The 25,148-nt window shown below is 45.8% G+C and overlaps 2 protein-coding genes and 2 long non-coding RNA genes across 8 annotated transcripts; 2 read left to right on the plus strand and 2 right to left on the minus strand.

Annotated features, from left to right (window-relative positions):
* On the plus strand, nt 1–9,694 carry LOC138179562 (uncharacterized). Of its 2 annotated transcripts, none has more exons than XR_011173083.1 (3): nt 1–88; nt 9,375–9,469; nt 9,563–9,694. It is a non-coding gene; the product is annotated as an uncharacterized LOC138179562 (long non-coding RNA). The 2 variants fall into 2 exon arrangements; XR_011173082.1 differs by lacking the exon at nt 1–88 and adding an exon at nt 8,947–9,216 and having other exon boundaries at nt 9,383–9,469.
* On the minus strand, nt 9,519–15,164 carry LOC138179544 (putative inorganic phosphate cotransporter). The gene is made up of 8 exons (XM_069112427.1): nt 14,728–15,164; nt 12,426–12,691; nt 12,096–12,341; nt 11,891–11,975; nt 11,073–11,290; nt 10,858–11,007; nt 10,651–10,783; nt 9,519–10,003 (listed from the first exon to the last, which is right to left on the minus strand). The coding sequence occupies exons 1-8, from the start codon at nt 14,750–14,752 to the stop codon at nt 9,558–9,560; spliced, it is 1,569 nt and encodes a 522-aa protein (XP_068968528.1). The 5' UTR covers nt 14,753–15,164; the 3' UTR covers nt 9,519–9,557.
* On the plus strand, nt 9,998–19,123 carry LOC138179561 (uncharacterized). Of its 2 annotated transcripts, none has more exons than XR_011173080.1 (4): nt 9,998–10,499; nt 10,584–14,482; nt 18,265–18,535; nt 19,043–19,123. It is a non-coding gene; the product is annotated as an uncharacterized LOC138179561 (long non-coding RNA). The 2 variants fall into 2 exon arrangements; XR_011173081.1 differs by lacking the exon at nt 19,043–19,123 and adding an exon at nt 18,879–18,994.
* Nucleotides 15,551–24,226, minus strand: f (espin protein forked). 3 transcript variants are annotated; one of them, XM_069112413.1, is made up of 12 exons: nt 23,701–24,226; nt 21,480–21,605; nt 20,974–21,217; nt 20,058–20,256; nt 19,548–19,720; nt 19,406–19,481; nt 18,956–19,137; nt 18,226–18,469; nt 17,017–17,456; nt 16,580–16,755; nt 16,292–16,482; nt 15,551–16,009 (listed from the first exon to the last, which is right to left on the minus strand). In XM_069112413.1, exons 1-12 carry the CDS (start codon nt 23,710–23,712, stop codon nt 15,718–15,720), a joined length of 2,355 nt encoding a protein of 784 aa, XP_068968514.1. In that variant the 5' UTR covers nt 23,713–24,226; the 3' UTR covers nt 15,551–15,717. The 3 variants fall into 3 exon arrangements, with proteins under 3 accessions (XP_068968514.1, XP_068968512.1, XP_068968513.1); XM_069112411.1 differs by lacking the exons at nt 21,480–21,605; nt 23,701–24,226 and having other exon boundaries at nt 19,548–19,696; nt 20,974–21,462; XM_069112412.1 differs by lacking the exons at nt 19,406–19,481; nt 19,548–19,720; nt 21,480–21,605; nt 23,701–24,226 and having other exon boundaries at nt 20,974–21,461.
* Between the last annotated feature and the right edge of the window lie 922 nt (nt 24,227–25,148).

Below are 25,148 nucleotides of genomic sequence, written 5' to 3' on the forward strand. Positions count from 1 at the left end.
CGACAACGTGGAAAGACACAGCGGTCGAAACTGCAGGGGAGCGCGCGCAAACAATCGTCTTTATCGTCGTAACTATGAAACGAGATATGTAAGTACAATTTATCAGTGCGTAGTTTAGACAGTCTTTCGCCTCGTAGGCGCTTGCCAGAGTGTGCAGAGTGCGCGAGCGAGAGGACAAAAGAGAGAGAGAGAGAGAGAGAGAGAGAGAAAGAGAGACGGAGCGTTGCGTCCGTATGTCGTGCGTCGTGCAACTCATGCATCGTGTGTGCAGTAGTGTGCTCTCATGGTCGAACGAAGAGCGGTGCTACGCTATAAAGATCACGAGGCGCGACATCTGGCGCCACATGGTCGTTTAAAAGCTGTCGCATTCACGTAATCGGCCAACGCGATGGTTTTGAGCTGCTCGCGATATTTGCTATGTACATATTAACAGTAACTTTTCTTTGCGCTGCGCAAACATTTGCGATTACGCACGCGATTAAACGTCTTCGAGTCATCGAGGGAATTTGACTTACGACTCGTATCGAACGTTACGTGGAAGCCCGTTACCGCGTTTCGGGCGAGTCTGGCGGAAGAATCCGTGCAGATCGCAACCACGACGATTCGCTAACGTTATCTTGGATATGCGAGAAAGTCGAAGCTTTCGCTCGCACGGCGGATCGCGTAAATACACCCGCGATGGTCGTTTAGCCTCGAGAGGTCAGATATACGCTGGAAAACGAGCATAAGAGAACACGAAAGTATACGATCGCGCGTAGAAAGAAATAGAAAGCACCTGACTATTGGACCGATTATACTCGAGTTAAATGCACGATCGATTAAGTTATACCATCGGAAACTTTTATGTCGTGTGTTTTATGTAAAACATTTTGAAATTCTACTGCTACTGATACTATGGGACAGCGCTATCGCGATCGTATTCGTCCAATTTGAAAGGAACCCACAAATGTACGCAGAAATTGGAAGATATTTATCGCAAACATGGTTTAATTTATTAATTTAATGGTTTAATTTAATAACAAACGACGAACGACCAGAGAACAACGATACGATGTTACAAATATTCTTCCGCGATCATCGATAACTATTCAAATATTCTTGCAAAATACGCTTGTGCTAAAGGTCTCGTCTAATTTCCACGTGTATTCTCGAATTCGTTTCAAGCTTTACCGATATATCTATCGTCAGTGAAATCTCACAAGAGAGCTAACGATATTCCAAAGTGTTTCGTATAACGCGCCTAATATATTCGTAGGAGATGTGTACAAGTGTTCGATTGGCTTTCGCGAACCTGCCTGTATACGTACGTACTTGAACGTTTCTCGCTTAGATCGAGAAACCATGGAGGCGAATCGATGGATTCACGAGCGGGACCGCGAGGAAAGAGAGATGGAAGTCGAGCCCGTCGAGGAATCGGTTCGGTTCTTTTTCGATGGTGAGATTGGCAAGTTTTCACGATGCTCGATTTCTCTGGTTTCGCCTCCTTTTCCCGTCTTTCCTTTTCCCGACCGTTCTAATTTCGTGGTAGACACGTGCCCGGATGGAAACAGATGTACCTCGGCAGCGTCGTATAAATACATCGGTGCTCGGCTAACTGGGCGGTCGTGTATCCCCGACGGAGCTGCGAGAGTCGACAACCGTGCCTTTGAATCGATATAGAGTTACCGGTACGACTGGCGCCAGCGTGACTGCGCGATTCCAGCTACTCGGATCGTGTCGCGGCCAGACTCACACCCGTTCTCCGAAACCGTCTACATTCTTTCTTCCCACCGTTCCAGTCGCTCCGATATCGTTCGCATCCTTCTCTTCAAGATTCCCTCAGGAATATCTCTAAGCTACATAATTTCTATGCGTCTCTTACGTGTCGTACTGCGTTTTATTTATTCTTATCTATTCAACCGTCTTATCTGTTTTATTTTGTTATTTCGTTGTTCTCATTCTTTAGCCTGTTTTAGTTCTCCTCCTATTTTTGTCCCTACGCGTGATTTTTAGTCCGGATGAACCGCTAACGCTACTTACTCGGCTGTCTGCTAATAATTGTGCTCTAACTTGTGTTCGATGTTATTGTACCAAAGAGTATTCTCACCCGTTAGATTAAAGCTAGGGTGCTCGAAGAAGGGTTAAAAAATATCCACAGATTTGGGAACGCCAGTAAACCTTCTAAAACTGTGAACGTTCTAGAGTTACGGCTCGTACGTTCTCTCGGTTATTTTCCATTACATTGTATTTTTCTAACGTTCAGAAATACCTTGAATATTGACAAAATATGAAAATGATGTTACACGCTTTTAAAAGGAGACAAATTCCTGTTAAAACGAGAGCAAGTTTGAGATATACAAATTCGAGGATCTAAGAATAAGTTCGATTGCCTTTCGCCCTTTGCGCGTAACGTTCTCGCAGTACGGCACGATTTAATATCGCGTATCTTCTTCTTTTATTTGCGTTTAACGATACCAGTTTCAGAGTCGAAGGATCTTCGACAAGTTTCTCGAGCGAGTCATCGATTATTGCGTGGGTTCGTTTACTCAGTTTCAAAGCGACTCGGCGCGTTACGTGTCAAGTGCAAAACGCAGTTTGCGAGGCTAGCATAGCTGCGTTTTACTTTCTTACATTTTATCTTCGGACACGTCGCGGTACACCGCGTCGCGTCGCGACGTATCGCCGCGCATATCTCGTTCTATTCGACGTTCTTGTAAAGGTGCGTTTAGATCAAGCGAACGAATACTCGTGCTTCCTCCACTTTGAAAGTCTACAAACGGAAGTGTAAACGAGCATTCTTTCGCCATTTGACAGCACTCGCCGAATCGGAAATCGAACATGCGAATACTTAAAAAACGCTTCAAGATTGCTTCAAAAGCGTCGATTCGATTCTTTTAGCCGTGGAAAGAATCGGATATGGTTTCATTTCAGGAGTATTCTTGCCAATGTTCAGTTTAAACGACGAGAAGAAACCGATGACGTGCCCCCAACTATATACGTATTAGTAAGAATCGTTTTTAGAGATAATTTGATAAAGAAATTAATTTTCACATTGTAAGATTCGTTTAAGATCCGCGAACTAAGCTAAATTTGCTATTCGAAGATAAGCTGGAAAATGTCACATCCGAATATTCCAAGAATTCTCCAAGAATGTGCCAAAAATGCCATTGTCGTAAATATGTTTGCGTACGGAATGCTCGATCACTGTTTATGTTAAACGAATGCTGTTGCTCTCGCTGTATGTTCTTGCACGTCTAAACGCGCCTTAACTAGTTTGTTCTTCTTTAAAAGGTTCGTGCGGCACCGTTTCGCGCGTAGAATGGCGAGTACGCGTGAATTCTCGAAAGGGGAACGGCATGGGGAAGGTGAATACCGCACGCAGATGCGCGACCGACATTATCGGAAGTCTTAATTGGTTTCAGAGTCGAACGGAGCATGTTGTTCGAGCGAGTGCGCGTTCGATAGCTTTTGTAGTTTTTTCTTGGCGCGAGCGGTGAACGGGAGGCGCTATAAAATTGCGTACACCGAAAGAGCAGGTGATCGTGAAAGGGTGGCCGTGTCGCAGGCAACGATCGCGCGACTCACCTTCTCGTGGAACGAATTGCTGCAACTCAGACTTGCTTGTCAGGTGTTACCGTGCCGCGAAATTTATCTCATTTTCGTGGCAGCGTGTATTATTTATTTATTTGTTTATTAATAGTTTCGTAGGATAGAAAAATTCCACCAGTAGAAAAGAAGTGACAGGGGAAAGGTAGGGAAAGTACAGGAAAGATAGCGAAACGTATGGTAATAAGAGAGAAGAGAGTGATGAATAACGATCGGGAAGTTTTAAAATTAAAATTATGAATTGAGATCTATGTTAAGGGAATCTTAGAGATTTCATAGATCGACTAGACACGCGTATCGATTATTACGATGGACGGAGCTGGCGAAATTCATCGTTCTATTAAATAAATATTTATTAAATAATAAGCGAAGTAGTTCGGAGTTTAACAGCGAGCAATTCCGCATTCTTGCGAAGGGTAAATTTATGGAGACTAAATGTACGAACGAGGCACAGGTTATGGAACCTCTGAGAATTTTACGTACGATCGTGACATCGCGTATAATTCGCCTGTCGACGTAGAATTTGAAGACTCGACCTCCTAACAATATCATCGTAATTATGGCAGTTAAATGGTATAGGGGAAGCACGATGCGTGGCAGCCAATTTTAAGAATTTCTGTTGGACATCCTCAATATTTCGATGCGAGATTCTGAAGTTTTTAGGTCGGACGAAAAAGATTCTTAATATTGCTCAAGGTATTAAGTGCTTCTCCGCATAACTAAATACAGGTGATTATTTCTCCTGTGATTAAAACTCATTGAATCGCATTTAGATAAAAATCTGTTTATTTTTACTTTTCCTCGTTGCTATAGTCCTTGCGCTTAGGATGATTTCCAGTTAACAATGACATTGTATTACATCCATCGCTTATGCTATCTTATATTCCAATCTTTATCCTAGTATATGTTACATCGTTTCGCATAATTGTTTCCACTTAAGATCTATCGTACATTCTTTTTATCATCTTTTCTCTCTTACCTTTTTATTTACACGAATTAAAAGACGTCTTATTAAAATTACATCAAACATAAAGTCTGTCAAGGTCATTCTGAACCAATCGCACAGGTAGAAGAGTAGCAATAACGCTAGGAAAAGTCTCGAGATGAGAAAAATCGGCACGCGTAGTAGAAATTTAGAATAAAAAAACATACTCGAGATATCGTTGATAAATAATGTAAAAGGAAGAGGTTCCAAACTTCTCCTATCGATCCGGAAACGGGGAAGATGAAGCGGAAACATAAATTTCTCAAAGGTATCGAGAAAGCTCTGCTACGCGCGGTGCGATCGACGAAATCGAGAGCGATGGCTTGATTTCGATTCGCGCTTGTTCTAAGCGTGTAGCGTCGCTATCGTCGATCGATCTGAAACTCGGAGAAAGTTGAGTCTCCGTGTCGCTTCGTCAGGTGCAAATTTCTGACCAAGCCTCGAACAACCGACGCGTCGCGGTCGCTTCGAACGAGGAAATTTCAGAGACAAGCGTTACGACAGGTGGGCGCGAGCTGCAGGTCGAACCTGCCTGGCTGGTGAATGTGTAAGGGTGCCCCGAAACCGGAAGGTGCTCGAGCACGCGAGCTTCGTGTACTTCGTTCCGCGATAATTACTTGGCCGCACTATTTTGTCCTTGCTGGCCGCGACGACACTTTATCGAAGTAGCTGGCTGCTTCGTAAGTAGTTTGCTCCGTCGATGTTAGCGCTTAAAAACGCACAATGTGAGTCATAAACGCGTGTTCGTGGTTCAGGGGACGAATCTACACTTTCCGAGATAAGTAAAAATCGTCTCATGGACATACGTTGTACGTAGGTTCCTCGGTATTCGAGTTATGGACGATTAAAGAAAATACTCGCGTTCTGGTACACATCACTGCACGCTTTAACATCGAGTTCTGCGCTCGCTCGAAAATACCAGGAATTCTTCGAATAGTTTCAAACCTATTGTTTCTCGCTTCTCGATCATACGCTTGCGATGTTCACTCGCGTTGAGTATCTATACGATAGATCGCGAACGATCGCCGAACTAAAAATCTAACAGAACGTTTTCCTTAATCATCTTTGATCGTTTTTACCTTATTCCTTGGCGTATATTAAGCACGGGATAGCGCTCCCGTATAATCTTTACTATCTACCATTTGCATTATCATTTTCGATAACGCAAACGTTTCGTTTCGGGTAAATGGAAAATGACCGCGATTCGAATGGAGTTATTTTCCAAGCAGAGGAACGGTGCTCGCGTGACGGTGGCGTGTGCCCGCGGGGGCGTTCGATTTCTAAGTTCCTCGAATCGCGTGCTGAGCGAAGAGAGAGAAAGAGACAGAGAGAGAGAGAGAGAGAGAGAAAGAGAGAGAGAGAGAGAGACAATCTGTTCTCTGTGGTGGTTCGCAGCGGAGGACGTCAACTCGGCGCTTGGCTCGGCGCGGATTCGAAGGAGGATGCAGCCAACCGTTTTACCACGGTCGTTGGTGTGCCGCGGGGCGAATCCGGATGGCAGAGTGTGAGATGCCGTGCAGAACGGTGTGGTCCGGTCTGATTGGGTTCGGCTCGGTTCGGTACGGTTCGCAACGTCGATGCGCACCTTAAACGTGGGCGGATCGGCCGGTCAGCCGCCTCGGGTGTTTCTCACCCGCATGCTTGGCATACGTGCCGCTCATCTTCGCCCCTTTTCTTTTTCCTCTTCCCATCAACGGCCCCATCCCGCGCCACACACACGATCTCTCTCTCTTTCTCTCCCCGGGTCTGGGCTACCGGTTCTCTCTCAATCGCCATCTCGTCTTCTCGTTGCACGATCGATCGGTTTCTCGTGATTCGCGTGTCCACATGCTCCTTGCTTCCGAGTCAGGCCTCCGCCAGTTACTTCTTCTTTCGCGTCTGATCGACCACAAGTACCAAGTTTTTGTCGCGTTTCCCGCTTCCTGCGATAGACTCGAACGGAGCGCCGCGGCGCCGCGTCGCGTAACGCTGTGTCATCGATTCCACGATCGAGAAGCAGACAGAGGCGGAGGCCAGAAAGACGGAAGGAGATAAAAGGCAGGCCGAAAGTAAAATCACGTTGGAAGAGAGGAGGCGTTGAACGTTGGTTCCCGCATCGCCCCGAGGACGTTCCCATGAGTCGGGGGCGGCAGGAAGGCAGTTTGCCGCGCTGAGAATCGTTTCGCTGCTACTCGAGGGCATCGGCGTTCCTGGCCAAGATCGGTGCGTGCAACCGTTCCTTTCCAACGCGTTATTACCAGAAGAAGCCTTAATAATCGGCTAGGACCGTTTTCTCCTTACGTTTCTATGTTCAATGCGAAATCATTCCAGGTCGATTATACCTCGAAAAATTTACACACGCGGTGCCTCCATACTCGATATACACCCCGATCGGTCGTTCGGTCGAGCAATGAAAATCGAACGTGACGAGACGCGAGTGTACGCCGATGTTTCTTCGGTTCAGACGAAAGTTTCTCCAATCGTGGTCACCGCTGATCCTCGTGAAATTTGAAGTCGCGCGGAAAGCGTGTCCGACGCGCCGCGAATACCGTGATCAGGAACGCATATGAAACTCGAGTCGCCTGCTCGATCGACGGGTCTATAAGTAAGCGTAAACTCGCGTCGAATTGACGCGACGCCACGCGACGTCGTTCGACGTCACAGGACGCGACGCTCGATGGTAAAGGCGCGAGCGATCGGAAACGCCGCTTGTGCGTATTCGTGGTGACGATTCATCGTTGCGGACGCGAATCAAAATGTTTTCGATAATCGAGCACTGCGAAGATAACCGCGCGGATTATCATACGCGCGCGTGCATGTTGACAAAAGTTTAGCTTATAAAGCTGATTAAACCTTAGTTAATCACAACGGAGTAGGCAAGCATCCGGCGAAGGAAGGTGCCCCTTCGGACGACGACCAGTCGACTCGTCTGCTCGCCTGGTAAACGATTCGTCGGGCGGGCGGTCCCGCGCGGCAAACTTCACCACGACTCTACCTCCGTTTCTCTTCTGATCTCCTCTTCTTTCTGACATAGCGATTGAATTCGGTAGCGCAGTCCGCGAATGCTTGGCATTCTACCGCCTTCGTTTTAAGTACATAAGTCCGGTCACTACGTTCTTCTTTACGTATTTCCTTGACTGGTACGATGATTTACAGCGGCTCGCGAAACACTCGCCGAAATACGTAGAAACTTTTTACGCGTATGTTATACAAAAACGTTTTGAAATCTCGTTCGTTAGTCTCGTAACGAGACATAGATATGGTGATTATATGGATTGGTAAAATCTTAGATACACGTAGAAATTACAAGATATTTTCTAGAAGCTTACAAAAGTATTTTTCGACAGACAATAATTCGTTGCATATTTTAATAACGAACTAGAATATCTTGCGAGATCATCTTTTGCACTAATCGTATGTTTGAAAGTAATATTTACGTCGTATACTAGCTTTTCACTAAACCTATATTTGCAAATATATCTCGTAGCTTCTATGTGTATTTTTGCATTGCTTTTAAACTTTATCATTGCAACGACCATAGACGTATCTCATTACGGAGCTAGGGTTTCACAAAGCTTCGTAAAATGCACGTAATATTTTGTGTGGTGAGCGTTCGAATACATGCGCGAGTCACTGTACTTACATGGCGTCTGCTTTAACGTTATACAGCTATTTTGCACGCGCATATTCGATTAATCGTTACGTATTTGCTCGTTCGTCGATCAACGAATCGTTATTTTGTCGTTACCCTTTGACCTTCTCGCCAGGGACCGGATGTTTCATAACGTATCGTTGGTAATCGGTACGTAACGAAAAAGTTGAACGTTTCCGATGATTCGTCGCTCGTTCATTTTGGTTTCTCTTGAGGTTAAAACGCGTAAAATTACTCGAAAGCGTAGAAACGATCAAAGGCTTAACCAGGTAAGAAATCGCGAGATTCGGGCGCTATTCAGCGCGAGATAAACTGCGATGAATAAATTAAAATTAAGAGGAAAGTTGGGGCGAAGGAGAAGGCGCGAATGAACTCTTGGACCGACTGTGTTCCTGGTACATCGGCAGAGCGCCGCAGCGCCACGCGTCACGGCGAGCACCACCGCAACGCGCGGCGCCTATACGCCGGTCATCGCGACGCGGATGCGCCGCCTCGCCGCCGCCTGGTCGCCGCGGCGCGGCGCGCCGATACATTCGTGCTTCCTTCGTTCCTCGACCCTCCTACCTATTTTCAAATTGCTGAAACGCAGTGGCGCCCATCCCATAGCATCGTCCTTTCTTCATCTTATACGATATATCACATTTTATCGAATCGTATGACTCGTTCGATCGCTACGCTATGTTGAATCGCTACGACGATTTCGTTTACGATCAAACGGTGGATCGAAACGCGCTAAGATAATAATCCATCGAACTGTTCTTCGATGAGAACTATTGGCAGGAGGAAATGAAATTCTCTTCGGAGGATAGATTATTCGAACTTAGGACAGATTCACAGAAGGATGCAGAGGTCTTTTTTACCGATCGTTAATAAGTGCCATGTGAATGAACCGATGAAAGATAATCAGAATTACGTTGCAGCGTCGGCGTCAGGTTTTGCCTATTTTTTCGGTTGTAGAGTTTCGGAATATCGAATTGAAAGCACAGAATGCTGTATCTACCGACGGGATGAATCTGTACGTATAGGGAAAATTCGAATCGCTTCGAACATGATTCGAAGCTTAACATTCTCAGATGTCTTGACAGATGTTGAGTCTTTTTAAGTTTCGAAGCGTGTTCGAAGTCGTTCAAATTTGTCGCCACATGTACGATACAGATTCGAAGCGATTCGAAGTGTTTCAGATTCTGTCACTAACCGTAGCTCGTCTCTGCTCAAACGTTTTTTCGGAATATCGGAGATCTATATAGGATTTAATAACAATCATAATGGTAATACGTTTCGTTTATGAAAACATAGTAAATCTTACGTTATCATACATTTGAGTTGAAATTGTAGTTTTATTTTTCAATTATTTCGTTAAGGAACAGTCTTTTCGTCTAGCGAAACGAATTCCTGCGGATGATCGATGGTGATTACGTTGCTTTGTTTTCGTACTTGCTTCTTCTCGGGATTGTTCCACGGTTGTAACTGACCGCTACCAAAAATGGTAAACGTGAGTGCGCCAAGACAATAAATCCACCCTAATATCCAAAAAACGATACTCCATCCTGAATAGGTTTGATTTTTGTAGGTTAACGAGCCGACCATGTAACTGCTTAGAAATCCGCCTAGGGAACCGAGCGTGTTCATCATGCCGAAAATAGTGCCTGAAAAGTTGGGTGCAATGTCTAAACTGTTCCCCAGATATCCAGCTGTTACTGCACCGTTGATCGTCAGAGCAATAGTGAAAATCGATACGGACGTAATGCGATCGTATCCGTAATTTGCTTGCACGATCATCAATAACCCTGGACTTAACACGGCTGCGAACAAACGAAACTAGTATGAGAAGAGCTACAGAATATCGAAACTTAAGTGTTGCGAATTATGAGTGCGAAGAAAATCTTAATACGTAATAAAAAAAATATTTTGATTTATTTAATCCTTTATTAAACTCGGAAAAAGATACCGATTACTATTGATATTATTACTATTATACTTACTGTTGACTACTATTGATTGATATATCAGATATAGTAATAATACTTGAGGTAGATTATGCTAACAATTAAAGAATGTATTTACCTGATAAAAGTCATCAGAAACGATAGAGAATTGTTGAAAGAAAAATGTGAAGGTGATAGGAAACGGGAGAGACAGTGAACTCATAATTCGCTAATAAAACGAATATCGTTACGTCGATGTAACCTTACAGCGGATTAACTCTGCCGCGTTTTTCCGCCAATTTTCATTCATTTCTGTTTCTCTGATGTTAAAAAATAACTCATGTCTAAACAGAATATGAAAAAATTCTTATCGGTGTGTATGATTCCTCGTTTAAATTCTATGCTGATAAATCTTCTGAATCTTTTTAATCATCTTCTTTGTTTCGTCAATATTCAGGCAAGGTAGAAATATAAAAATTTGTGGAACGCAGCAACGTTAATCCCGACCAAAATTCTACGCTTACCGAAGCTAGTGAAGATCTTTCGAATAGCCGTTACCGACAATTTCTTTGTCTTGAACAAATAGTCAGCCACAGAGGATGTTGTAACGGCAAAGATGTATTTGCCAAGGTACGGCAAGGAGGATAATAATCCGTTCTATGGAGAAACAAGGAACGCGGTGGAGTAAATCGAAGAAAATCATCGTTTCTAAGGTAAGCGTTAGTACGTACCTCTTTGATGTTGAAATTTAAGATGTACTTCATGTAAGTTGGTAGTTGATTGACAACGGTAAAGTAACCGAACACGTTACACGAGTGAGTCAGCACGATAGCCCAAACGGGAGTCGAGAGAAAGATGGATTTCCACGGAACGGGCAACCTCTGCAAACCAAAAACAAAGAGAGATAACGTATCGAATTAGATACATATGTACTCTTCGATCGTACCTTTGTCGTGGAAGTAGAACCGATCGAGTCTTCGATATATTGGCGTTCCTCGATCGTGATTCTCGGATGTTGTCTAGGAGAATCGAATATTAAGAAAAACCAAGCTACGCTCCATACGAGGCCTATCGCTCCGGTTACGTAGAACACGGATTCCCAACCGAGGTAAGCGATTAGAAACCCACAAATCGGCATAGTTATCGCCGCTCCGAGCGACGAAGCTAAAACACGATAGACACGCGACGTTCAAAGAAATTTTCTTTCTTTCTTTCTTTCTTTCAGTCTTTCTTTATCTGTGTACCCGGCGCGGATGGGCTACCTACGGTAGCGAGCAAAAAGGAAGTTTAAAGTTTGCCAATTTGTATATGTGTATATGTACATATTAGTAACTTCTCTATTGGATATTTTTCATCATGTTGCTAACAGCTACCTATTCCGGCTACCTATATACAGTGGCTGCACTAGGTGCACATATTTGCACACCGTTGTATTTATTACAGCATTCATGTACCAAGTAATTAATTCCAAGTGATTTCGCAGTGTTTAATTAGTTCCAGTGAAGATTTTGTGTCATTTAGTAATACTTACATATGCCTACAAGCAGGCACTATTTGATAATGTGAAAATGAAATGTACCTACTCGACAAAAAGACGCATCAGTAGAAAATAAGGGAACGTACAAATATTTTTTTGCAGCCACTGTATTATATTTATTCGCTCTTCTCGTCAGATACAATTTGTGTTGCAGAATTATTTTCCGTACCCCTCTTTATATTTAAACTTTTTTGCTACGCCCCTGTACTTACAAGTCATTTACTCACCCATCATATTCGAGACGAATTTGCTGCGTTCCGTCGGTGGTATCCACCTTGCGGTCATCGGCTGCATGGCAGGCCAAGTAGCTCCCTGCATATGTATGTGGGAAATCGATTACACGGCGTAGGCCAACAAAGAAAAACGCTATTACAAGGTGGAATGGGAAAATAGAGATCGGTAAGACCAACCAGTTAAAATTGAAAAGCTCACCAACATGAATCCAAGCACCGCTCTTAAGGCGACGACAGCGATGTAGCCATAAGTCGCCGACAGAGGTGTTAATAACGTAATAGCGCTAGATACCATCATACTGTATCCAAACACTCTTTTAGGTCCTACTACTTCAGCGAGACGGCCACCTGGCAACTCTGTGCATATGTAGCCCCAGAAAAAGCTACCCAACACGAGATTCACTTGGTACTCGTTCCACGGATATCTGGTCCGATTCGTTTCCTCCTGGGAAGCAGAGCGGAAATCTTGATCGTATCGAACGGATGAAAGAAGAACGATAAAGCCTTCGAAGGATAAACTGTAACGTACGTGTGCAGGCGCATAGGGGAACGAAGCTGTAGCGGGATTAGGGGCGATCGTCGCTGTTCCATTATCGAGCGAGGTAACGTTTACCGCGATTCCACGATCGACGTACTCGGTCGTGGCAGATTTACTCGAATCGTTCAACCGCCAAGTATCGTTGCTCGGAATCACCATCGATACTATGGCGATCGTCATGTTGACGCGTAGCATATAGTTTAGCATGAAACCAAGGATCACCATGATGTTTAACACTTGTCTACATGTCAGCGAATCTGAAAGCACGAGCGGCAAGGGTCTTATCGGGAGTGCATTCGTCGAGCTGTGGGCAGGAACGTACAATAGGTGGACAACGAGGTCGTTAAACAAAATAGGACCAACGATTGATCTAGCCGCACGCGTTTGACACGTGCGTATCCACTTGCATCAATTTTTTGAAATCAATTGGCACCGTTGGTAGCGATTCGACCCTGTACTACATAGAGCAGGCCGATTTCAATTTGTTGCGTCGCTAAATAAGTCGATCGGACAGATCGAGGTTAAACGAAAACTGCGCGGTACCCGTGAATTCTCGATAAGTACGTCCAGATTCCATTGATTCAGTCGCGAATGTTAGGAATTAATCGTTCTTATTAACACGTTGACTGACACGATGGCCACTGGTGAGCTACGTCTTACTAAATCTTTTGCAGAATTAAAATGAGACGAATTTCATGGACTAGAAAAAATTACCAATTACACACGCAAGGAGGCTTCAACCATAATTTCGTTGAATTTCGGAGCTTTATTCGAGCCGTGGGACGATCGTGGTTCAAAAGTTATGACAAGAAGACAATGATACTTGCTAGAATGCATTTACTCCGATATAAGTGGTCAAAAATGAAATTGCATATGCGTTTGATCGCGAACTTAATCGTGGTAAGGTATTGTTATATAAGGTTAGGTTAGGTTACATTCCATGGATGGCTAGCTACGTTAGATCCCTCAAAAGATCTAACCTAACGAACCAAGTGCATGTTACTCAGGCCCTTCCCCTCTACGATATATCTCAAGGACAGGGCCATTGGAGTTGAGGCCCCCTTTTGTTCATTATTAAAGAAAAATATTCAACGATACGAATGATGTAGATAAAGGAAATCATCGTCGGAAAAAAGGGCGCAAACGCAATGTACTATTTTGCAAGAATTAAATGTTACGATTAGATTGTGGATAACTATGAAGAGAACTAAAGAAATTGAAACCTATTCGGTAATTTGTTTCGTTCACTGAAACTTATGACGAGTAATCCACTTCGGATGTTTTATTTTCGAATGTTATACACATTCTCTGAATACTCGCACATTTAAATTTATCGTAAATACAGAAAAACCTGCAGTCTAGTTATGATATAATGTATCTCGATCTATCGCGGCTTTCAGGGCAAAATATACATACAGTGGCTACAAAAAGTATTGGCACATATCTTTATCTTTCAATGAAGCGTTTTTTTTTTTTGTAGCAGACTCTACATTTCATTTGCGTGATATCAAAGTTTTGCAGTCATACGATGTATGCCACAAAATGATACGAGATTGAATATACTCGAATAGTAATTAATCAGTATGTAAATCTTATAATACAATGGCTGAATGAATGAATACAATGACCTGCCAATACTTTTCGTAGCCACTGTATTTGCATGGCAATCAACGTGTTAACCACGCGTTTAAAATCCAAGCGACGCGCGGTATCGTTTCGGTACTCGAATTCGCAAGTTTTTTGGCGCGTTTGAGAATTAACGGCGACCTTCACCCAGAACTTCACAGTTGCTTCCGGCTGCTATTTATATTCGCGTTGGCTGGCACAGTGCGCGGGCGGTTTGTGTCGCGATCTTCGTTGCGGTAAGCAGCGCATGTCGGCGTTCAGCGTATAATGCTCGCTCGACCTTTGATTCGTTTCGATAAGTTCGAATTCGATTCGATTCGAAAGTTCCAAGTTCGATTCGGATGAACGCGCGTGGCATCGTGTGTAGCGGATAAGTCGCGACTTTAGCGAACTGTATTCTTTGAACGAGCGTTAATCCGAAGGTTGGTTTCCGCGATACACTGTCGACCCATAAGTATTAGAACATCAGCCGATCTATAGCTCGAGTCAAATACTTTTCGTTGTTCTTGTCGAGGAGAATTTTCTACGAGGTTTTACAATGATACAGATTCGTGGTTTCGTTCTCGTTGTTCGTAACTTTAAAACTCTCAATGAATGTAACGAATAGATGTCCTAATACTTACGATCAACGATGTATACGCGGATTGTAAATGCAAGGATCGCTTACCTAGGATCTTGTGGTTCCAAGCCATCCTGGATGCGTTAGAAGTCGATCGCAGCTAGCGGAGGAGAATTTATCGCTAGTTGCGCTCCTCGATCGTCGATTCCGATTAGCAAAGGCGTAAAACAGGGTTAAGAAAGGAAGAACGAGTGGAAAGGATTAGGCAAAAACGTCCGGTAATTCTTGCAACGCAGGAAAAAGAACCACGCGGTTTTTTCGAAACGCCGATAGAATTTGGGAATGGCCAGGAAAAAAGGGCGAGACGCGCGTGGAATAGTCTCGGAGGGAGACGAAACTACGAGAAAGGAAGACCCGAAACTAGCGACGCGGGAGAAATGTTCGGCCTGAGAACAAAGTATAGACGAACTTCGGCGTGTTGCTGGCAACGGAATCGCGTTGATGGAATAGCGCGGTGGTCCTACAGCGTGCCAATGATGACGTTACGACAGCGTACAAATTGCTTCAACGGACTGGGTATATAGCGATATGTCTGTAAACGTCCATCATTACTCGTATTAGTATTCCTGTTTCTATTTCTATTCGTGACTGTGCAAGTAGTAGTACCTCTACTGTTGCACGCTGACTGGACGGTGGTGGTCGTTATCATCGCGAGTACGCACCAACACACGTATCTATGACAATGCAATATCTATACCTCTCACCTCTATTCTCAGTCACGTGTACCTATAGGATTCAATATCTCGAATTATGAAACGAACTCGAACTGATCTCTTTTTTTCCGTTTTCATTTTCTTTTTACGAATCTTTTTTGGGAAGATCGAGGGAAGTTTTTCGAAGGGACAAACGCAAAATCAGTTGTTCGAACGTGTTTTTTTAAGGAATTTCTCGATATAAACTTTACTCGATTCTATGTACATACAAACAAACAGCGTGTTCCGTGAAGCGCGTTCGATGGCCGCGCGATGAACACTACCCGTTTTTATCACACGCGACCACCAGGCTCGTCGAATCGACCAGTGAAAGAAATTTGGACGATTAATCTAAAATGTTGAGTTTGCTGGAGGTCTTCCTAAGCTGTGCTCGCCACGGAATAATTTGAGCGTCGTCGTCTGTTTCGTTCGCCTGCGTCCCGTGCGATCCTTGATGCGAGGAGTTCGCGTCGGCAGGCTTCTTCTCCTCGACGTCCGGTTTCTCTTCGTGTCGGTGGGTAGTGCGCGATGAGATAGACGAAGGCGAAACATCCCTCCTCGATGTCGGCGTTGGCGTTGGCGTCGGCGTCGCTACCGCATCTACTTTGGCTGTTGGCGTCGCGCACACTTGGTTCAGTCTGTTAAAAAGAGGAAACGCGTATTATCAACGTGTATCGCAGTGCTAATACTATTACTATCGTTATCGGTAGACCGTGGATATTTATTCGTGAAAATTCATATTTTTATAAAGACACGTAAGGGTACACGAAGGAATAGAACCTGAGCAGAAATTTGTCTTGCTTACTAAATACGTATGGTAATGTAGGTGCGTTTGTATGCTTTTAAATTTCCTATAAAAGTATAAAAATCCACGGTCTGGTTATCGAATTACGGTAATCGCGGAGAAAGAAACGGCGAACCTTTTTTCTTCGTTGTCCTTTTTGGCGAGGAGCTGCCTCTTCCAAGCGGGAATCGCTTTCTGTCGTCTCTCTTCGTTTTCCCTGGCGAGCTGCTCCTCCAATTCTTTCTTCGCTCGCTCGGCAGCCTTTCGCGCCAGCATCTGTCGTTTCCATATCGGTATCACGTTCCCCGAACTGTCTTTCTCTGGGATCTTCGGCGAAACAGAAGATTAAACACGATAAATAGAATAGGATCGTGACTAAACGAAGGGAACGAAGGAGAAACGATAATCGACTCGGATAGCTCACCTGATCCACGAAATTCGAAACGTTGAACGCCTTGTTGATCTCCGACATGAGATTCTGCTCCTGTGTCTTCTCCACCTGCGCCATCTCCACCTTCATCTTCTTAATTCCAGGGATGTCCTTGGTTCTCTTCAGTTCCGCGATCAAGTCGGTCTTTTGTACGAAGAACGGCTCTGAAACTGACGAAGAAGATAGATGGAAGCTTCGAGACCAGAGATAATGCGATCGATAATGGGATTTTTACGAATCTATGGGAAATTCGAAAATGCAAAGGTGCACAGAACGCGTTGATACGATACGTAAAAGTACATAAAACGATATAGCGCTCGTTAAGACAATTAATCACCGAAACAATCGGCTACCTGGGTTCCAATTTTTTAATCGTACGTGTAAAAATATGAATTTGCATAAATATACGCAGTCTAGCTATGGTAACCTACCGTTCGTCATAGATACGCTGCGCGGCGGAGGCGCGGAGAACGTTTTCGTTGCGTTCATTTTCGCGGAAGTTCTTCGCAGTTGGATACTGGTCAGATCTTGAATGCTGATGGTGGCGAGTGGCTGCAGGGTTTTCTGTGATTCGAGATCGGTCATCGCGACCGTGCTGGACTCCTCGTTGATACGTCGAGATTTTTGAAGCGGAGACAACGGTGGCGGCGGAGGTCCAGCAGTCGATTCCTTTCCCTCTTCGACCACCACCACCACCCTATCCTCTTCCTCTTCCTCCTCCTCCAGCTCCCGAGTTGCTTTACGCGTGGCACCCCTCTCCGCTAAAGCCTCCCTCAGTTCTTCTTGCTCCTGTTCCTCGGTCCCTTCCGGTCTGACGAAGCCTTCTCTTCGATCACCGCTTCTACTTTGTATGTCCAAATTGTCGACCGATCTGCGAACGCGTTTCCTCAGATATGTTATGCGTTAACTGACTACGTAATACATTATTTATGATACACGGTCGTTACGAATAACTGCAACTAAAATTGGACACTGTAATAAATTTGAAACCTTAAAACTGTAATGACTAAGCATTACGAATAATGACCCATTAGTCACTTGGACCGTAACGTATATACTTCCGTATATTTCTATATATATACGATCCCCAAAATCAGAGTGTATCAAGTCTACGTATGAAAAAAAAAAAAAAAAAAAGAAAAAATTAACGTTTTAAAAATTTTTTCTATCAAATTCTTCACTCTTCCCGATGGTAAAAATTTGTTCGTTCCAAGTCGTTGCAATTTTTGAACGTAACAGCGACGATATAATATAAATCTAAAAATGATATTTAGTGCATATCTCGTTGCAAGGTTGTTGCAACATCGATTCGCTTCGCTTTAAAGTTCGTTGACTCGATACACTTTGGGCTCCGAAGTTGAGATATCGGTGCTGAAACGAGAAGATGGCTAGGCGAAGAAACGCGAGTTCGGTTGGTTATTTCTGATAGATCCGGTGCAGTCGTAAAGATAAACACGCGTATTGGCCTAAAGTGTCACGTACATAGAAATAAAACGATATAGCAACACATGACATCTCTCTAGCCAACTTTTCATTTCTCTGTACCTCGATAGGCGAACACGATGAGACGAGCGATCCCGACGAGCATCGTATAAAAGCGATATCGGTATCGGTATCGTTCGTCAACCTATCCTACCGACCTTGCTTTCAACAGGCTGCTCTTTGACGAAATCTTGCAGATGCTCTTGAGATACTCGGACGGCTTGAGCAGAGTGTTGGAGTCCGCGTTGGCGAACTTGGGCGGTATGAACGGTAGCACCATATGTTTATTGACCAGATGGGACGTTTGGTTCGTCTTAATTTCCTCGGTGTCCGCCGGTGGACTGGCAGGAGGCACTTCCGGCTGCTGATGCTCGCCGCAGGATACGTCGGACTTGTTGATCGCTGTTCCGAAACAGAAACGAGGTGGGGGAAACGAATCGTAGTACGCGTCGGACAAGTGAAATCTAGGTAAGTGTATTATATGCCCGATGAGCGCTATGGTCTAGTAAGTGGCCGTCTTTGCGATTCACCGAGGCTTTAATTATTATCATCATTATCGTTAAACCGCGTTCAGCGACGTAAAAATACCTGGTTTAAATCGGTCGATCGTTCGGCTCGATTAATCTCGCCCACCCTCTTCTTCTATTTCTACTCCATCTCATTTCCCCCTCCCCTCCTGCCACCATCTTTTTCTCTCTTCGACTCATCCGCTTTTCTCTTTGCCCATTTTTCGATTTACACTTTTCACTCTCGCGTTTCCCTTAGCTTAGCTACCCTTTTTCTTTCCTTTTTTTTTTTTTACAAATGACAGATAATCGAGCGAGACGAATCGAGGAGCTAAGAAACGAAGTTATCGACAGTTCGAGAGAGCTATATCTTCTAGCTTACCTGCAGATGCAAGGTTTGCTCCGTTCTCGGTTCTTCCATTCCGGTTCGTTTCACCGGACACGTCTCTTTTCTCGTCCCTGGTTATAGGTTCCGCGTTTTGCTTGGCGTTCACCACGAGCACCACGACGTCTTCCTTCTCCGGTAGTGGGGGCGGTGGTGGTGGAGGCGGTGGCTTGGCGAAGCTGAGAAAGACGCGCGATGCAGGGAAAGAAGAAGAAGAAGAAGGAAAAGAAGAAGAAGAAGAAGAAGAAGAAGAAGAAGAAGAAGAAAACGAAGAAGAAGTACATCGTGAGCTAGTTTTTGCCTACGATATATCGCGCGAGTCGTCGAACCAACGAGTCGTCCGACGCGTTTCGTCGCGATAAAATCGCTTAGAATCGAATGCAATCAGTTCGCTTCTCTTCGATTTTCTGTCTGGCGGCGCACGGCCTTATCGCTCGGCCTACTTACCTGACTCCGCCGTTCGCCGGTTTGATCTCCTTTTCGCTTTCTACTTGCGACGACGTACTGGTCGTGTTCTTTTTCTCTGAAAATCGTATGGACGATCGATCAGCGGTTGTCATTTGGAAACGCACTCGTCGATTCAACGTACCGTGCGACGACGACTCCACGGTAAACTTCTTTCCGGCTCGTTCGTTGCTGCTGTTCCGCGACAGCGACGGCGTCGACGCGCTCGACGAGAAGCAAGGAATCTCGCTACTGACGTTCGACGACTCGCTCGCGCTACTCGATCTACTGTATCTGCGATCGGTTTTTCGAGATCGGCTGAAATCGATTCGTCACGTTCATATCGCCAACCAGTCCGTTCGTGCGCCACTCTCGTACCATTTCAAGCTCGTCGATCGACGACACTCGTCCTCGCGTTGATTATACACACCGGTCCTGTTAAACCGGCTACGTTCCAGCGGAAATATCGAGGTCGTCCTTCCGCGAGAAACGGCTGACCGAGCATTAGCGGAAACGAACGTGTTTCGAAAGCGAACAAGATCCGCGCGACTATTGTGAAATCCATGCTGGTTTTAGCGGTATGTATTACTACGTATCGTCGATCGACCGGGACGACTACGAGCGAGCTGACGAGCGCGCGATTGGTGCCGCGTACCTGCGATCGGATACGTTGTCGATCTGCACCTTCCTCTGTTGGCTGGCGACTATGCCAGCGGTCTCAGGATCCTGGCGCAAACAAATTTGCTCGTACGCGTGCTCGGACGGCTCGCGCGTCATTTCGGCTTTGGTCGTGTAGCCGTTTTCGCTGGACGATCGGTCGAGAACGCCATTGTTGAAGTGTACGTCCACTTTCACTGAAAATTCAGAAGACGAATGGAAGACCGTTTGGTCGATCGGTCGAGACGGCGCCGCGGCGTAACGAGTATCTCTAAAATCCTCTAAAGTCCACGCTAAAGCAACAGCGAGAAATTTTTTATCGACGTTGTACGTACGAAAAAAAATCGTAGCGAATGTTTCTCCAGGGTTTTTCGTATTTCTATTGCCAGCAACAAGTCGTCGCTCTAGCTTCGAACTATCCTAACTGCATTTTCCAGACAAATGTAATCAACCAATCCATGTACGTCCGATTGGTACAGAGAATACAATTTGTTGATAATGCGACGAAGATTCTATTGTACGCAGAAATCAACAAATATTTCCTACGTCCTGACTCCACACGACGTTATTGAACTTCATGGACTTCGAACTTAGCTCTAGAACTATGTACAGCGACGAAATATCGTTGCTCGTTGCTTGTTGCAATCGGGATCGCTAGAGATAAGAAAAGACAAAATTCAACGAAACAAAGTGCAGCGTGGACGAAGTCTTTCTACGTGTCGCTGGTCGTTGGAAATGTTTTGCGACGAAACGTGCGGCAGCGAGAGGCGATGTAAAGTTGCTCGTCGTTGCTTCAGCGAGGACAGAGCTTCGATGTTTCGCTTTACGACTCGTCGCTACCGGAAGCGAACGACGCGCGTACCGAGTCGAAGTCTCGACAGCAGCGCGAGATATCTGGGACTCGCGCCACTTACCAGTCAAAGTCTCGTCCTTCTTCTCAAAGTGTCGATGCTTGTCCGTGTCCGCGAACAATCGCGTAATCCTCGTGTAGACGAGATCGTGCGGGCTGTGCAGATAAAAGGACTCTGTATCCTTCGGCTTGACAGGCTCGCCGATGTACGCGCTCATCGGATTTATGTAGATTCCATCGCGTGGTCGCGAGCCAGGTGGATGTAGGAAAAACGGCTCTTGAAACATACCGCAGCCACGCAACGAACACTGAAAACACCACCACCGTCGTTCCCATTATCGGACGCTGCCGTCTCGCATACCTCTCGTACTCTCTTCCGGAAGAGTGGTTCGCGCTGTTTCAAGCCGAGCCGAGCCGTGCCGAGCCGAGCCGAATCGAGCCACGGCTGTAGCCCGTATCGTTCTTCCGAATCCGATCGATCACGCGCCAATCGCGCGCGACCGATCCGATTTATCGCGACTTACCGCTATCCCTTACAAACGAGATTTTACTCTAACATGCGCTACTAGCCTTGTCAGCGGAACTCGTCGTGCAGCTGCAAGTCGTGGCGTCGCTCATGTTCTCCGAATACTCTGAACCGGAACGATCCCTGGCCATTCTGCCGGTGACATCGGTACGGTGGGCCTCGCTTCTCTCCTACGGAACGTCCCGTTTCTTCTTTAAATTCCTTTCGTTTATTCTCGGCACGACGATAGTCGATCGACAGGCAGATAGGACGCGAGGAGCCAACACAGTTTCGCGGATCGAACGATCGGGCTAACAGGTTTCCTACGCGCTAACTTTCTACGCGGAAGAAAGGATTTAAACGACGCGATTGCCGCCACTGGTCGTTCAGATAAACGAGTCGATAAAACGGCGAATGTAATCGCGATTGCGCGAGGGTTACGAGCATGCACGAGTTGCGGACGTTCGCGCGCGTTACATACCATTTCGTAAGCGCACTCGCCGCACCGCGCCGCGATTCGCCCATACACCGTCCCGAAGCTTCGGCGCAGAATCATCAAACTTTTTGCAAATTGCGCCAATTGTTTTGGCTCTTCGTACGCCGAGTATTTTACGTTATGGTTACGGCGGATGCGTATTGAACTGGAGTTCTGGCGAACGAAACGTCGAAAGATCGAGATGCGTACGCTCATAAGAATCCGTAGATGTATTTCATTATTTCGATGTACCGTGTTGGTCTGGACGTTAATTCGTCCGAGTATGCATCCACTGTAACCACATACTTAATACACGTTGAGCGACGTTGGGTTGACAACTGCGATTGTCATCGATGAACCGGGTTATCAAATTTTTTGAATGATTAGAATAAGATAAATTTTAGATAAGAGCTAGAAAATGTTCAACGAATCGATCGATTTAGATGAATCGTCGGAACAAATCTTGTCTAAATACGATATTATATTTTGCGAAAATTAAACTTTAGCGCGTAGAGCAGGAGTTGGAGAAAATAATGGAAACGTAAACGTATGTTATAACACGCGTTACACATACGTATGTGTATACATATATGACGTACAAAAGGAGTTTCCATTATTTTGACCAACCCCTGTATATTTGCCAAGGCGAAACGTAAAATTGGCGCGGCAATCAACGCGTGAAACGTGCATGCGGGCTTTTTTACTGATTTCGTCGAGTACGCTAGACGCCGCTAAAAGTCACGTAAAATGTTAAAAGTTATCTGAATGTTTCCACTGCCCGCAGCTAAACATCGCAAAAGTACACACGGAATATTCCATCGTTCGTGTATGAAGCGTAAAATCGCATTCGATAGCGACCGAGTAACGTGATTCGAAAGAAAGACACGAGGGAAAACAAGCGCTTGATCGTGGCCGTTCTCTTTCGTTCGGTGATCGCGTACGCGGAGAAAACGCGTTTCGATCCTCGAACCGATACGCCCGAGTTACCCTTTTCCAAGCAGCGTCCGTGCCTTTCGCGCTGTTACAGACGTTGCATCGAGGGTACAGAATCGCTCGGACGAACACGATACCGTGGCGATCGTCTTTCCTTTCTTTCGTCCGAGTTTTCCGATGGCGTTCGTTTCGTAGCGCTTGCTACGGAACCGCGACATGCTAGCTGCATAACCGGGTGAAGGACGACGAACGATGGACGGTGGACAATGGACGATGGACAATAAACGATGGACGATGGACGACACGGCGGATGAGCGAGGGACTCGCGTGACACATGGCTAGAGGAATCGTGCAACGATTCGCGAGACGAACGTTTCATTCTCGTTCGTTATCGTATCGTTCTCGACTGGTTCGAAATGGACGATGATGGTCCACGATGGAACAACCGTTTCACCGTTATCGTTCTTCCAAACGATCGACCCATATGGAAAGCGGAGGCGATCGCGAATCGCGTCGTTTCTCGTTTTGCGACCGAGTAAACGAAACGCGGATACGGTACCATGTTCTCGGACGACTGCGTGGAATCGAGCCTCACCGAGGCGAATTGTAATTGTAATTGTGGAATCTATTATAGTTGTATCGTTTCAAGTAACCTTTTTAGCGCGTTTTCCTTTCACGTCGAAGATTTGCGTGACTAGTACTAGCCAGGATCGAAGCACGTCGTCATCGTCGTTGTCGTCGTAGTCGTCGTTGTCGTCGTCGTTGTCGTCGTCGTTGTCGTCATTGATATCGATCGGTGAAGGGTGATAATCGTAAGGATCGTTCACGAGCTCTGTCATCGGGCTCGGTCGGTCTCGAACTTGTTCTGATTCACTTACGTGTACACCCATGCAAAATCGGGTCGGCGATCGTTGCTCGTTCCGCGGCAAGAGATCTCGTCGCGGTTCCGCAGGATCGGAAGCGAGCCGATTTATCCGCTGATTCGATCGTCGATTCGTATCATTCGCGGTACCGCGAATGTTTGGCGGCGCGAAGCCGTACGCGTCGAGCCGAGAGGTCGCGCCGAGAGGACGAGAGAATTCGTCGAGAGAATTCCTGACTCGGCGCGGTCGATGTTCTCGCGCGTACTCGTGTCGACGAACGATAATGGAACGCGGCGATTTCGAACGCGCACTACGCGCTCTTGTTCGAGTTGGCGATGAGCGCGAACTAGAACGAAACTGGTAAACCACCGGCTGATTTAACGACCCTGTTACCGACTCGTTTATATACGCATATTTCGGCTAGTTTAGTTGAACTTTTTCGTGGCCGAAAACGAGAACTCGAGAGACCGGTCGAACGACAAACTCGATCCGTGCGCGGTAAGCGGCAGGCCGAGACTCTCTCGACTCGAGCCCACCTGTTCCGAGCGAGAGCCGGCCAACTGGTCGCAACCTTCCTCTCGGAGTAGGGATACGTGCCTCCTTGGCTACCTAGTTACTACCGATTTTCGAATCGAGCCGTATTCTCTGCCGCTCGCTTCCATGCCGTGTTTCGCGACGCTTCTCCTCTTTCTCGTACGCGTCGCACTCATTTTTATTCGATCGTCGGATAAGTCTTTCAGCATTTCCTAGTACGAATCGTAAACTTTATTCCCAGTACTTTGCAACGAACCAATAAAACCAAATACGCGCCGATCTGTTCGATAATCCTCTGCCATTATTCCATTCGTGGAAAATTTCGTTCTTTCTATGAAAAACGCGAGCTCAGAAAGGTATACGACTTATCCGACGATGCGTTTCGCATCGAGTTCTCTGGCAAAGGAGAAACAAATGGCGAGAATTCGCGAGCTTCAAACCGGAAACCGCGCGAACCGATTTCAATCTAGAAGTACGAGATCTCGCGAGAACCGGCGCGATGACGTCGCCGAGCCGAGCCGAGCGCAGCCGAGTCGAGCCCAGCCTAGCCGAGCGCTCGGCCTGCATCCGCGGGATCTCCGTTATTCGGCTGACGGCCGAGCAGGATGCAGAAGAAAGGTTGCCCCGTTGCCGGAGAAGGAATCTTCTCTTTGCTAGCGAGATTTCTCTCTCTCTCTCTCCTTTTCTCTCTTTCTTCTTCTTCTCTCGCTTAACTGTAAACGGCCCCCACCTCTTTGTAATTTCATTCTCTTGGCTAGTTCGCGTCCCGCCGCATCGAAACGGGGCAAATTACGCGCAATTAGCTCGTTTCGCTCGTCAACCTTCTTCGCTCCGTTCCTCTTCCTCTTTTCGAGCGTTCGCCACGTGACACTCGACGATGTTCGCTTCGATGGATCGTTTACGTTTCAACGATCAGTTCGCTCGATTAA

This window comes from Bombus flavifrons, chromosome 5, assembly GCF_040668555.2.
Source record: "Bombus flavifrons isolate JBK064 chromosome 5, iyBomFlav1_principal, whole genome shotgun sequence".
NCBI lineage: Eukaryota > Metazoa > Arthropoda > Insecta > Hymenoptera > Apidae > Bombus > Bombus flavifrons.